At 38.6% G+C, this 13301-nt stretch overlaps 1 protein-coding gene across 1 annotated transcript in view; it reads left to right on the plus strand.

Annotated features, from left to right (window-relative positions):
• The window catches only part of LOC131460339 (voltage-dependent calcium channel subunit alpha-2/delta-2-like), a 31065-nt gene that overhangs the window by 7598 nt on the left and 10166 nt on the right, over nucleotides 1-13301 (plus strand). Inside the window, exons 3-17 of the mRNA XM_058630724.1 lie at nucleotides 121-202; nucleotides 4034-4150; nucleotides 4346-4405; nucleotides 7553-7597; nucleotides 7755-7890; nucleotides 7973-8104; nucleotides 8189-8246; nucleotides 8327-8377; nucleotides 11102-11201; nucleotides 11290-11451; nucleotides 11535-11645; nucleotides 11745-11823; nucleotides 12679-12728; nucleotides 12896-12985; nucleotides 13117-13182. Of these exons, the coding sequence (XP_058486707.1) occupies nucleotides 121-202; nucleotides 4034-4150; nucleotides 4346-4405; nucleotides 7553-7597; nucleotides 7755-7890; nucleotides 7973-8104; nucleotides 8189-8246; nucleotides 8327-8377; nucleotides 11102-11201; nucleotides 11290-11451; nucleotides 11535-11645; nucleotides 11745-11823; nucleotides 12679-12728; nucleotides 12896-12985; nucleotides 13117-13182 (1339 nt within the window). The remainder of the gene's footprint in view (nucleotides 1-120; nucleotides 203-4033; nucleotides 4151-4345; nucleotides 4406-7552; nucleotides 7598-7754; nucleotides 7891-7972; nucleotides 8105-8188; nucleotides 8247-8326; nucleotides 8378-11101; nucleotides 11202-11289; nucleotides 11452-11534; nucleotides 11646-11744; nucleotides 11824-12678; nucleotides 12729-12895; nucleotides 12986-13116; nucleotides 13183-13301) is intronic.

Below are 13301 nucleotides of genomic sequence, written 5' to 3' on the forward strand. Positions count from 1 at the left end.
TATCAAACAACTTGTTAGCTGCAGCGCCAGTTGTGTTGCGATTGTGTGTGTGTGTGTGTGTGTGTGTGTGCAGCTCAAACAGTCCGTCTGTGACAGTCCGTGTGTGATGTCTCTCCACAGGATAATGCACTGGGCCAGGCGTATCGAGCAGGAGATTGACAGAGTCTTTCAACAAATCACAGGGGCTCAGCAGTTGAAAGGGGTGAGTGTGTAGCTTTGTTTTTAATAGTACACTCAGGTCTTATTCATCACTGCGCTGCACAGGCTCCGTAAGAGAAGAGAAGCGTGCAAAACAGCTGTTAAATCTATGGAATTTATATCGGTTCATGAAGCAAGTGAATAGTTCTTGACTGATGGGTTGTTTCTTTTATAAAGTCTAATATTTTATGTTCAATATTGCTTTGCTTTGTATTTTGATGGCTCTTTGTATCGTGTTTTCAGTAATTATTATAATGTTAGACTCAAATGACTGTACGTTGCATGAATATTAATGAAGAGCTCACATAAGTCCTGTTATGTATTCATTTGTCGCTGTTGTCACGCACATGGCAAATGTTCACATCTGGTATATTTTTTATTATATTTCCTTTTATGTTACATAAAATAAAGAAGTAATTTTTATGAAATTCAGAAATAAAATTTTTAATTCTTCACTCTTCCGTAGATTTCAATCCACATAAAAGGAAGAAAATAGACCTTTTTGTTGGAGGTCATCCTTTGATTAAAACAGTTAAATCAACAGTCAGAAGAGGTGATAAGTGTAGACAAGTGTACAGAAAATTCATGAGTCTTATTTTGAGAAAAAGGGTTAGCTATAAAATATGTGACGCTTCCAAAATGTGAGGATTCAATGCTTGTTTTAACATTCAACCCTTAGTGCTCACGTGGCACTGACCTGTGCACAGGAATAATGCACAACTCCTTATTCTCATCTTGGACATCCTGGGTTTGTGTTTACATGTCATATCTTCAGGTGTTAAAATCTTTTTAATCTTCTTATACGTTGTTGAGTCAAAGTTAGGATTCATTTTAAATTGCACTTAAAAAACAAAACAAACAGGAGTCGCGATAATGGTGCAAAAGTCACAAAATACACCGTTTTTCCCAAGTGAACTGTGTTTATATAAAACAATATTTTTTTTATTAGATTGCCTATAGGTTGTGCTGGAAAAAAAGGATATAAGAAACTCTATAGTGCACATTCTTATCGCTTCTGTAAATACGTTTTAACATAGAAATGGGGAAAAAAAGCAGCTTAAATCCTCTGTGTTCTAAAGGTTAAAAGCTAATAATTTACGGAAATATCGCCTTGAGCTATTGGTAAATGTTACTGACAAATTAATTGTAACGAAAATGATCTTTTTTTTCTGCATAATTTTAAAATATACTGAAAACTAGTCTTGGATTTTTTTTAATTCATTTTTTTGAATGCACAATCTAGTCTTTGCTTCACATGTAAACAAGATCCATTCTCAAATGAATCAGTAAATGATTTGAGTCGACCGTTATTTGACATCCCTGCTGACAGTTGGCTGTAATTGACCTGAAAAAAGATCATCATAAAGATCATGTGTAGGAGACCAGAGAAGTCTGCTCTGGACGGATGTGTGGAGGCGTTCCCTCAGCTGAGAGCAGCGGCACGTGTCCTCTGTTTGTGTCACAGCAGAGCAGATGGTCAGCCTGCAGCCTGCAGCCTGTACTAATGCCTTGATGCGAGATTCACTTGTTCATTCAATCCTGATTAATCCGCGCATGATCCCGAAAAACACTCGAATTCTGTGGTTTTTATTAAGAAAATTGCTCGGTGCTGCCTGTAATCCAGTAACATTCCTGGTCGAGGAAGTCAAACCTTTACCGTCAGTTCCTCAACCAGTTAAAAACCACATAATTACCACATTGTCTGGTGATCTCTGTCACTGAAATGGCAAATGCCCCCAGTAAAAAACATGTCAACTGTGTGATTGGAGAAGCTGTTTTTTTTTAAATTGCAAAGTAAACTCCTGCTTCAACTTACATCTGTTTGGGCAGCTGGAGATACGTGGTACAAGATGGAGGCTTCTGAGGCTGCCTGAAGTAAAAATACTCCCAAAACCAAACCTGTTTTATTTCAAAGCAAATGAAACCCACCTCCTCAATGTTACATCACAATTAACCCTTAGTGCTCACGTGGCACGGATCTGTGCACCCATGGTAATTTGCTGTGGGAATAATACACAACTCCCGAGGGGGGGGAGCTGTTTATAGGTCAAATATTCAGACGTTTTTATGAGTAAAAGTTACGATTCATTTTATATATTGCATTTTTAGTAGTGATATAAACTACCAATATTTGTGCCAAAGTCACAAAATAGACCTTTGAACTGTGACGTTTTTCCAGATTTCATAAATTCAGTCCGATTTTAAACATTTGGACTACTTTTTGCTCAGGTGTGTTTATATAGTTTGTGAAAATTTAACATTTTTTTTCATCAGACTGCCTAAGTTGTGCTGAAAAAAAGGACTTTATAGCATCTGTATATACTGTATGTTTAAATAAAGTGATGGAAAAAAGCAGCCAAAATGCTCTGTGTTCTAACGGTTAAAGTAGTTTACACAAATGTATCTTGCGGGCCGGATTGGACCTTCAGACGGGCCGGTTCTGGCCCACGGGCCATACGTGGGTGCAACAATGTAGAGCTGGGCTACAATGGGGCTAAAAACAAAACAAAAAAAATAAAAAATATGGGGATTAAAAACTGCCCAGGCTAAAACGATAGCGATAGATACCCAAAAATACTCACATAAATACATAAATAAGCTCAAAACGTCGTCTTGATGGCATTAACGTCAATTCCCTGTCATAAGTAATTATACTTTTGGCCTTTTTTGATGACACGTTGCTCCCAGAGAGAGTTCACATCAGTCATTTTGGTTTCCTATGGTTCTTGATGCTGAATGTGTTCTGCACATGAGGCCGTTCACAGACAGCACACGGTTCACACAACAGCTCACCCATTACTGTGTCTTCCCCTCTGTGCGATGTGGGCTTTTAAAGCATCTGGCCACCGCACAAATGGAGGGTTGTCTACGAGTCGTGTTCATGGAGTCCATTTATAGGTTGAGGATGTGGTGACGTGGTGCTGGTCTGTCTGTGTGAAGGTTTTTCCAAATCTGCTCCTCATCCAGGTCACTGCGTCCCCAGCTGTCTCTGTCTTCATCTCCTCTCTGATCTCTCTCTGATGTATCCTGTCACTCAAAGCCCACAGAATAACACACTGCAGCCTCTTCTTCTTGTCCCCTTGTAACCCTGGTCATGGTGAACCTCCTGGAGTGGCACTCACCAAAAGTAATTTACTGAAGGAAGACAGCATTGGTTATAGTCAGGTTTTAACTCTATCTGATCTGGTTTATATATGCGGTTTATATACAGTGCAGATGTGATATGAAGCTGCAATATGCTGGGTTTGAACATGCGGGAAAATGTATATGTTTAAATTTGCAAATTCCTTTACTCCTAAAATGTACTGCATGGAAATATTTGTTATTTCTTTCTTTCATTTAAATTTTTTCTAATTAGAGGACAATTCATGTGGTGATCTGTCAATGATAAAGTCAAAGAAGTAGAAGAATTCCAGCTTTTCCTAAAGGAGTAGCTATCATTTGGTAAGAGATGGACATCTCTGAAGAACACAGACGCAGAGTGTGAGGAGATTACATTAAAGGAGCCAAACAGATTTGGATTGAACTCACAAACACAACAGCTGCATCATTATTTAAAGTAAATTACCTTTTGTAAATTGTTTGTTTGTTTCAGTTTAACAAAATACACACACATCAAACAGCATTTTACTGCCCATAAAAACATCAGGTGCATCGGTAATGGACATTACATTTTGTGCCAAGTCAGCTGAGACAATTAAAGTCAAGGTTGCAAATGGTCAATGGAAAGACATTAGGTCAGCACAAAATAATGGACTTCACACAATGATCCTGCAGCCGTTGTTGCTCTCAAACACGTTTTTTTCTTTCTAAATTGTCCATTCTGAAATTTCAGATCTACAATGAAGAGAGACGACGATTTAGTTTGGTGAAGAATCAGCCTCGGAAGATTGTGGAGAAGGTGGCCTCAGACATCGAGAAGCTTCTGGCTAAGAAGCGCAAAGCCCTGGATGTAAGTCTATACTGTTTCTGTGTTATTGTTATTATTATGGCAGCTCATGGCCAAAAGGAAAGGAATTGGAGTTGTAACTGGAGGATTGCTGGTTCAAATCCAGGCTATGGTGCCCTTGAGCAATGCACTGATCCTCCATTGCTGTACAAAGTACATTATAAGAAACTAAGTTTCTGCATTTGTTTGCATATTTAGAGGTTAGCCAGTGAGGCGGAGCGGCTCCAGCGCGAGCATCTATGGCAGGATGGAATCAAGGTAAATCTGATCCGATCCATTACTAACACATTCTTGTTGTTGTGTGTTCATTGTGATCTGTATTCTAATCTTCCGTCTTTAATATTTTTGTGGTATGTTTTTATTTAATATAGTGAGCAGACAATTTCGGGCCTGTTATGTGTTTGTCAGCAGCTTTGCCTTTGCAGTAAAAAGACCCAGGTTCCTGACCCGGGCAGAACACGGGCCTTTCTTTGTGTTCTTTTGTTTGCATGTTCTCCACGTGTGTGTGTGGGTTTTCTTCGGGTTCTCCAGTTTCCAAAAAACATTGCAGACACTCTGCATTACCGTAATTACACATCGGAAAAATTCCAACGCTTTCTGAAAGCTGTGAAGTTGCACTTCAAAGACAATATGGTTATTATGGTAATGTAACTGCGCTGTTGCAGGAAGTCGGCAAATCAGCGTCTTTGTCACCAGAGAGGAGAGAATAGGAAACACGCATGAACATAGTTTCCATTTATTTGGCCTGTTTTTGGACATTGAGACAAAGACTAATGGCAAAGAGAAATGTTATTTTGAATATATTTTATACTGTTCAAATTTAACATGCACAATCTGGTGTTCATGACCAACTGCATTGTTTTTTTTTCAAAATTAAGGCTTTTTTTTTTCTTCACAATTTTAACATGCAATAAATTGTAAATAACTACGAGATATTGAAAGTTATTCTGGAAAAATGGGCAAAAGCACTTAACTCAAAGGACATTTCCTGGTCCTTTTATGGTTAAAACAGGGTTATTTCTTTTTATCTGTTAGTGCTTTAAAAATTTTGTGCATCGTCATGGAGCAACATCGTCATATATAATACAGACTGTATTATAGTAACTCATACTCAACTCTTGCTATACAAAAGCAATGTGAGTCATCTTATAATAGATTTTAAAAGACTGCACTTTGGTTTTGTTAAATTGTGAATACTTTACAACTTTATTGACCATTTTCTGAAGTGTTTAGATAGATTTTCTGTCCTCCAGTTACGTGTTTGTTTTCCATTCTTTCTGTGCGACATAAAAAAATGCATTTGAATTACAGAGGGTAAAAAACACAGACCCGATGTCTTAATGTTTTCCACAGTTTGCAAGTTCATCTTCAAAACAATATTTACATATGTATAGAGAGGGCAGCCTATTATGACAGACTGGCTATAGAGTTTTGCAGTTGCCATGGTTACCTGGCGCACACATAGATGAGCTTCTTTTCCATGATGCCTTTAAAAATGGATATTGAACATTCATTGTTTTTAGCAAGATGAAGCATTGTGTGATATGATGAAAAGCCCCCAGCGCTGCTACTTAAAAAGATATTTGACAGAGACAGCTGATGCGTCCAAGGCCAAGACTTAATCAAGGAATAAACCATCACAGATTATGATATTAAATATGTGATATAAGAGGAGGAGGTCTTAAAAAGCTAACATACTCTGTGGAAGTGTGGAAGTAACAACCAAAACAGACGGAAACTTGTCACGTGTAGTCGAATTGTCATATAGGCTCAACTGAAGTATGTTTTTTTTAATAATCAGAACACGACAACTCAGTCTAAAGAAGTATTCTGAAGTATTGTGAGTCGCTGCAAAAAAGAACTGAGGGGTGAAAGACGAGCAGATGGCGATGCTCTGCTCAGTCCGTGCAAAGTGTCCACTGATTCATGATGTGAGCGTACTGAGGAGAGAACAAAAGACAAAACATTTGGTGGTTACAGCTTTGCAAATGGGTTGGATTTGCTGCTTTGCTGTTTAATTATCGCATGTGATCGCTCAGTCGACTTTAAAGACTCTTATTATATGAAGATTAACTTAGAATTTAAGGATTTCTGTCGCCAAATCACTGCGAGTGTTGCTATCCTCCCACTCCTCAGGTGAGCCTGCAGCCCTTTCTGAAAGATATGAAACTAGAACTCTAGTTTCATATTCCATCAGTTCATTTTGGTATCTCACAAGCTCGCTCATGTTTCACAGAACCAGAGTTCTAATGCCTTTACCTCAAAGTCTCCTTCATTTTTCATTTCATTTTGGTTTCTCACTTTCTCATGAGCAATTTGGATCACTCCTAATCAATCTATGATGTTTGCTCGCGTCTCACTTTACTTCCATAGCTGTCATGCTTCCACCTTCCCTCTGTCTGTCTGTCTGTCTGTCTGTCTGTCTGTCTGTCTGTCTGTCACCACAGACACAAAAACAAAGCACTGCTGTACTGAGACAACACAGAGAAAGTTTTGTAGAGCTGATAATCAGTATCGTGTGAACTAATTTGACTGGTTTGTCTGAGTTTATATTTAAAAGTTACACACTACAGCTTTAACCTTTAGCGCTCACGGATCTGTGCTGCAGGTGCACCCATGGTAATTTGCTGTGGGAATAATACACAACTCCTTATATGGACATCCTGTGTGTGTGTGTGTGTGTGTTTATAGGTCACATATTCAGGGTTTAAAAATGCGCCTTTTTATCTTCTTATGTGTTGTTTCGTCAAAGTTATGATTAATTTTATGTCACATTTTTAGTTGTGATACAAAGTAGCAATAATTGTGCAGAAGTCACAAAATAGACGTGTTTTTCTTTTCTTTTTGTTCACAAAAACGAGCCAAGTGAACTTTGAACTGTGGGGTGTTTCCAAATTTCACAAATTCAATCCGCTTTTAAACATTGTGAGTACTTTTTGCTCTGATGTGTTTATATAGTTGGTGATTTTTTTTTTTTCATCAGATTGCCTAAGTTGTGCTGTAAATAAAGGGTATAAGACACTCTATGTCGCACATTCTTATAGCCTCTGTATATACTGTACATTTAAACACAGTAATGGAAGAAAGCAGCCTAAATGCTCCTAATAGAACCCTAATAACTATGCTACTTTCAAATATGGCTCATTTAGGTTCATACATTTTGTTAACATTATATTGACCATATGAGAATGTATTTAATGGTTACTATAGACCAAACCCATCAGCACCTCCACACTTTGAAAACGACAGAATAAGCTTCGTTGTACATTTGACTGGAGAAAAAAAATAGTTCTCAAGTTTGAGCTGAGTCGAGGTTCGTTGTTGCAAAGCTACAACCATACAACAACACCTGAAGTGATTTTCTGTCCACACAGTGTTTCACGGTTGTAATGTTTCCCCCCTCAGGAGCTAGACATGGCTTACTACGACTCCAAGGCTGAACTGGATTATGTGAGTAATTTTTCCAATATCCTGATTCTCTACTACTTAGTAATACTGACCAAGGCTGTTCAACACATTATTGTTGATGTCTTGTGTACTATACATTTTAAAAGTGGTTAAAATGTATTTTGAAATGACAAAATGTGAATTCCTCTTGTCGTCGTAGTATTCCATGGATGGAGAAGGAGAGGTGGAGAATCCCTCCCATATCAAACTGGAGTTTGTTTATGATCCAAACTTCAAAAACAACGTCAACTATTCATACACGGCTGTTCAGATCCCCACAGATATTTATAAAGGAGGCAAGTGAAGCATTCGTTCTTTAAATTCATTTTCCACTTGTAATAAACTCTGAAACTTGATCTTTTCTTCTTCCTCCATCAGCTCCGGTCATTCTGAATGAACTGAATTGGACGCAGGCGCTGGAGAAAGTCTTCATGGAGAACAGTCGCGAGGACCCGTCATTGCTGTGGCAGGCGTTTGGGAGCGCAACGGGAGTCACTCGCTACTATCCAGGTAGATTTTAGGGTATTAGAGGGTTTAAAAAGCCTCATTCTGGTCAAATTCACAAGGGAAACGTTGTTTTATTTACTCTTACAGCGACACCGTGGAAAGCGCCAGATAAAATTGACCTGTATGACGTGAGGAGGAGGCCCTGGTACAGTGTGCTGCATTTTTCACCTGTGCAGTAAATGTAGAAGTTTGCAGTTTTCTAACCTCACTTTTCCTCTGTCACAGGTACATCCAGGGCGCATCATCCCCTAAAGATATGGTTATTCTCGTCGATGTGTAAGTAATGATTCAGAAATTTGGGTTGGGGCGTTGCCTTTGGATGATTAATTATCTTAAATAATTCAGCTTTTGAAATCTGTCTCAGTTCAGTCAGACAACTCGGGTTTAAAATGGTTATTGCAGCAGGAAATCACATTGAACTGTGACGTCTTAGGCTCTGATCTCATCGCTCCCCACAGATTATATTACATGAGATACGAGGAGTCATAAGCAAATATCTTAAACCCTCTACTGGAGCCTGCAGACTCCAGGCAGGCAGACAACAGGCGGCAAATGGACTGACGGGCAGAGAGATGAGAGAAGTGATGCAGTTTAAATAGAATGCCAGTAGCTTGTGTTACAGTAAGATATGTGCGATATGGCGTTGAGTTAGGCCTGTCACGAGTACGCGGTGCAGCTTTAAACTAGATCTCAGGCTTCACTACATGTTTTCCTAGCATCGGTTCCTCATTAAAAGGTGACCTTTATGCTGCAGTTGCACACAAATAAGCTGCAGCATCCTCCTTGTTGTCCGACTAGTCTGCAGGACTGGAGAGTGTGGTTGGCTAAAGTTGTATGAAAGTGTGCACCTGGCACTGACTCTGCACCAAAATGAGCTGAAAAAATCTAAAGGTTATGTAAAGGTGATTTAGACACAAAGAAAATCAAAGTGAACAATGCCGAACTGTAGATCCGTTAAAAAAGACTTAACAATCCTGAAAACGTGTATTTAGCGACAGCATCACAAACCCTGATGCTGTATTTCTGTTCACTGACTGTGTCAGATGAGTCAGATGAGACAACTCTTTTTTAATTAACCTGATTCTAATGATTCAGTTACACCCAAAACAACTGCTTTACAAGTCACTAGTCACTAGTTTGTGTGTGTGTGTCGCGTGTTAAACAAAGTCACGGCAGTTTCATGCAGCCGTGCAGTGATGACTCCGCCCACGTTGAGGAGGTGCTATATTGTAATGGAAAACCAACCAAACCGCGTAAACAAGCCGAGGCGACGTGAGCTGGGACCATGTAGTGGAAAAACGGCATATGTTCCTTGATGCGCTTGGGAAAAGGGATTTAGTTACTGAGTGGATTTCCCAAATGAGATGAAGATGGTAATCAGGTGCTGGTAGGTGGGTGTTGTTACATGTGGACAGAGTCAGGCTAACTATTTCCTCCATATATAACGATCAGGTTAAAAAAAGTGATTTAAATGTTCTCATTAAACTCTCTGGAAGTGTATTTCCCAAAATGTCAAAGAACTTAAAGGTCCGGTGTGTAAACATTAGTGACATCTGATGGTGAGACTGCAGATTGTAACAAACAGAGGACGCCTCTGGAACTACGGTGGCCTTCGCAGACCAGAAAGGATTTTCTTCTCCTTAGTTTTTGCAGTGTTTTGTCTGTTCGGGCTGCTGTAGAACTACTAAAAGTACACTCACTCAAGGCTACTGAAACAAACAAAAAAAGAACATATATTTTAAAGTGATTATACACTTGAGTGTAGTATATATCATTTCTGCAAATGTTTTAAATCAGAATCAGAAACCTTTAATTGTCATTGCACATGTACAACGAAATTGTAGCAGCAACCAAGTGTCAAATACAAATGTGATGGGGTTGTAGTTGAGGTCAGATAAAGGCTGAGTGCAGCAGCCTGTTGTTGTTGTCACTGGATTGTTGCTGTTCATTGTGAGGATAAAGGGTCATTCACTGTCACTGTTTGCAAGGTTAATCCTGTTATTGTGGACAAAGACGAACACTAGCTTTTACAAATGAACCTGAGTGTGTCTGGTCATCATCACACGCGCATCAAAGCAGTCGCCATGGCAACCATGTGTGTTCTCATAGTTTTTCCGTATTTATGTCTGTGTATGGTCGCTGAATGCTAGAACTAACTACATGGTGTATGTATTGATATTTATTTTTCTTCTTTTAGATGATGTTTTACTGAGATTTTTAATCTCATTGAGGGTGTCCTGGTTATTAACATTGGTGGAAAGAGTACTGAAATATTCTATTGAAATAACACTATTTTGAGGAAATTTAGATTAAATAAGAAAAAGTAGCTTGTTTCAGATGTACTTAGAGTAAAAGTTACTTTTGTAACAAGGTTGGGGTTATTTCTTGTACAAGAGGACAAGGTGACACAAATCTTATGTGAATTGTTTTTAATTAAAGGCAAAACTTTACAAATTCAATTTTAATGTTTTTTTTAAATTAAGGGCATCATTTGTTTTTTTTCAATAATGGATGTGATTTAAAACGTAGTGAAGTACAGTACTTAACCCCATACTTAAGTAAAAATAAATTTACAGATTTTAAAAATTACTTTAAAAAGTACAAGAACACAAAAAACCTACTAAATTACAGACAGTAAATGTAATTCATTAGCTTCCACCTCTAGTTATTAAGTATTAATTAATTTGATTTAAGGACATCCAGCTCATATTTACAATGTAGTGTTTGTCCAATGTTAAATACATTTACGTCATTTTGCAGGTGATTGTGTTGTTGGTTTATTTCCTCACACGTCCTCCATTAGTGGGTTTAACTCAAAATAAGAAGTCCCTGGTTTTTAGCAGCACTCTCTTCCTGTCATGTAAATGAGAAATGATGATGCATATTTTTGCAGATCCGTGTAAAAAATAGGAATAGCTCTGTGCACACGCTTGCTTTTTCTCCCTTTGTGCTGTATGTATTTGAGGACGTGATTGAGCTGATGCTCGTGTGTTTCCTCAGGAGCGGCAGTGTCAGTGGACTCACCCTAAAACTGATCAAAGCGTCAGTGGTGGAAATGCTGGACACTTTGTCTGACGATGATTACGTCAACGTGGCCAGGGTGAGAGCGTCGCATTCCTTGTCATTTGACATCCCTACTTTCTCCTCCTCTATATCTGAGTCCCGCCTGTGTCTCTGCTGTGTTGCAGTTTAACGAGAAGGCCGAGGCGGTGGTTCCGTGCTTCAAACATCTCGTCCAGGCAAACGTGCGCAACAAAAAGATTTTCAAAGAGGCAGTGCAGCAGATGCAGGCCAAAGGCACCACCGACTACAAGTCTGGGTTTCATTTTGCATTCAACCAGCTGTTAAATGTAAGTGACATATTGATTCTGTCTCATCAAGACCAATCTGTTTTACTCTGTTCTACAAACCTTTCTTTCTTTTTTGTCCTCAGAAGACAAATGTCCCCAGGGCAAACTGCAATAAGATAATCATGCTGTTTACTGATGGAGGAGAGGACAGAGCTCAGGATGTCTTCATGCAGTACAACTGGCCAAACAAAACAGTTGGTTTTCCTTGGATTATTTAATTTTGCAGCATTTGAACATGAAGCACGGAAATGTCTTCATTTTACTTCTCTGTGTTTTGTTGTTTTGCTGCTAAGGTTCGAGTGTTCACCTTTTCTGTGGGTCAGCACAACTATGATGTCACACCCTTACAGTGGATTGCATGCACCAATAAAGGTAAGTGACTTCTGCTCCGAAGTACATTTACACATACAAGGAATTTGACTTGGTGTGTTGGTGCATTTAAATAGAATACAAATAAAAACCTAAGATATAAAAACTTTTTTCAGTAACACAATAACAAAATATGTACATAAGTTGCAGTGGGTTAAAAGGAATTATAATGGTTTGTGTTAATATGATGCATAAATCTGCATTTGTTAACATTAATATTATGTAATGTAATGTAAATATAATTCATAACTTTAAGCTGTTTATATCTGCTTCTCTCCTCTTTTTTTTAAATCTAATTTTCAGGGTTAGGCTGAGGTTCATTGTTTTTCTGGTAATTGCAATAACTGTAGATCTCTGTTTAGAAAATATAGAAAAAATTTAGATTAGTTAGCAAATAAATAACCAATCAACAATGGTGGATATGTACACAGGTTACATATAAGTGCACAGTTTGTGTAGAGCTATAAAAGTGCAGAGTTGCAGGTATTTGTTTATTCAATTATGCAAATGAGAGTCCGGATTGTTCTCAGATTCATATCTTGTCACAGTTTTGACAATAGTTTTTTCTTTTTCTTGACCCACACTTGCAGTATTACAGTTTTACATTTATTAAAGCATCTTATTATTACATATGCATCGTTTCTAAGGAGCCGATCCCAATTAGTGATCAGCTGATCAAACATCTTGCCAGAAAACGACAATGTTTATGCTTCCTATCTGTGGGATTGTAATGGCTGAGTCACTGGTCTAGTAACATCGAGTAAAATCTGGAATATTTATGAGCACCACCCCTGTGTGTTTCCAATAGCATCACACTCTCTCTCTCTCTCTCTTCCCTTTTTTCCTCTTGCTTGCCAGGTTACTATTTTGAGATTCGCTCCATCTGTGCTATAAGGATTAACACCCAGGTGGGTTTGTCTAGTGCCTCTAACACAGCTGATCCCTGTTCATTGTCTCTGGTTCTTCTTGTGGAGTTCACCCTTTTCTTTAGAAGCATCTGCGTTGACATGTTTTCTGCACAGCCTTTGTCCTCGTGGCCTGGTCACGTACTGTATGTCTCTCTATTTTTTCTCAGGAGTACCTCGACGTGTTGGGTCGCCCCATGGTTTTGGCCGGCAGCGATGCCAAGCAGGTTCAGTGGACTAATGTGTATCAGGATGCTCTGGTGAGACTTCATGACACATGTTTTCATAAATACTACTCTATACTTCATCGTCTATTCTTGTTACTCTCTATACAGACACACAGAAAAGCTTATAATGTACATGATATGTGGTCTGTGTTGGTAATCTGCAGGGTCTTGGTATGGTTGTCACTGGGACATTGCCTGTATTCAACCTCACCATGGATGGAAACTCACAGGTAACAAAAGTGGCAATAACTTCGTCTATATGTGTGTTTTTATGTTTATGCAATAAATGCAGTATATGATTGCAGAATATCAAATGGATATGCTTAAAGGAGCACAGTATTTGAATGAA

Source organism: Solea solea, chromosome 6, assembly GCF_958295425.1.
Source record: "Solea solea chromosome 6, fSolSol10.1, whole genome shotgun sequence".
Taxonomy (NCBI): domain Eukaryota; kingdom Metazoa; phylum Chordata; class Actinopteri; order Pleuronectiformes; family Soleidae; genus Solea; species Solea solea.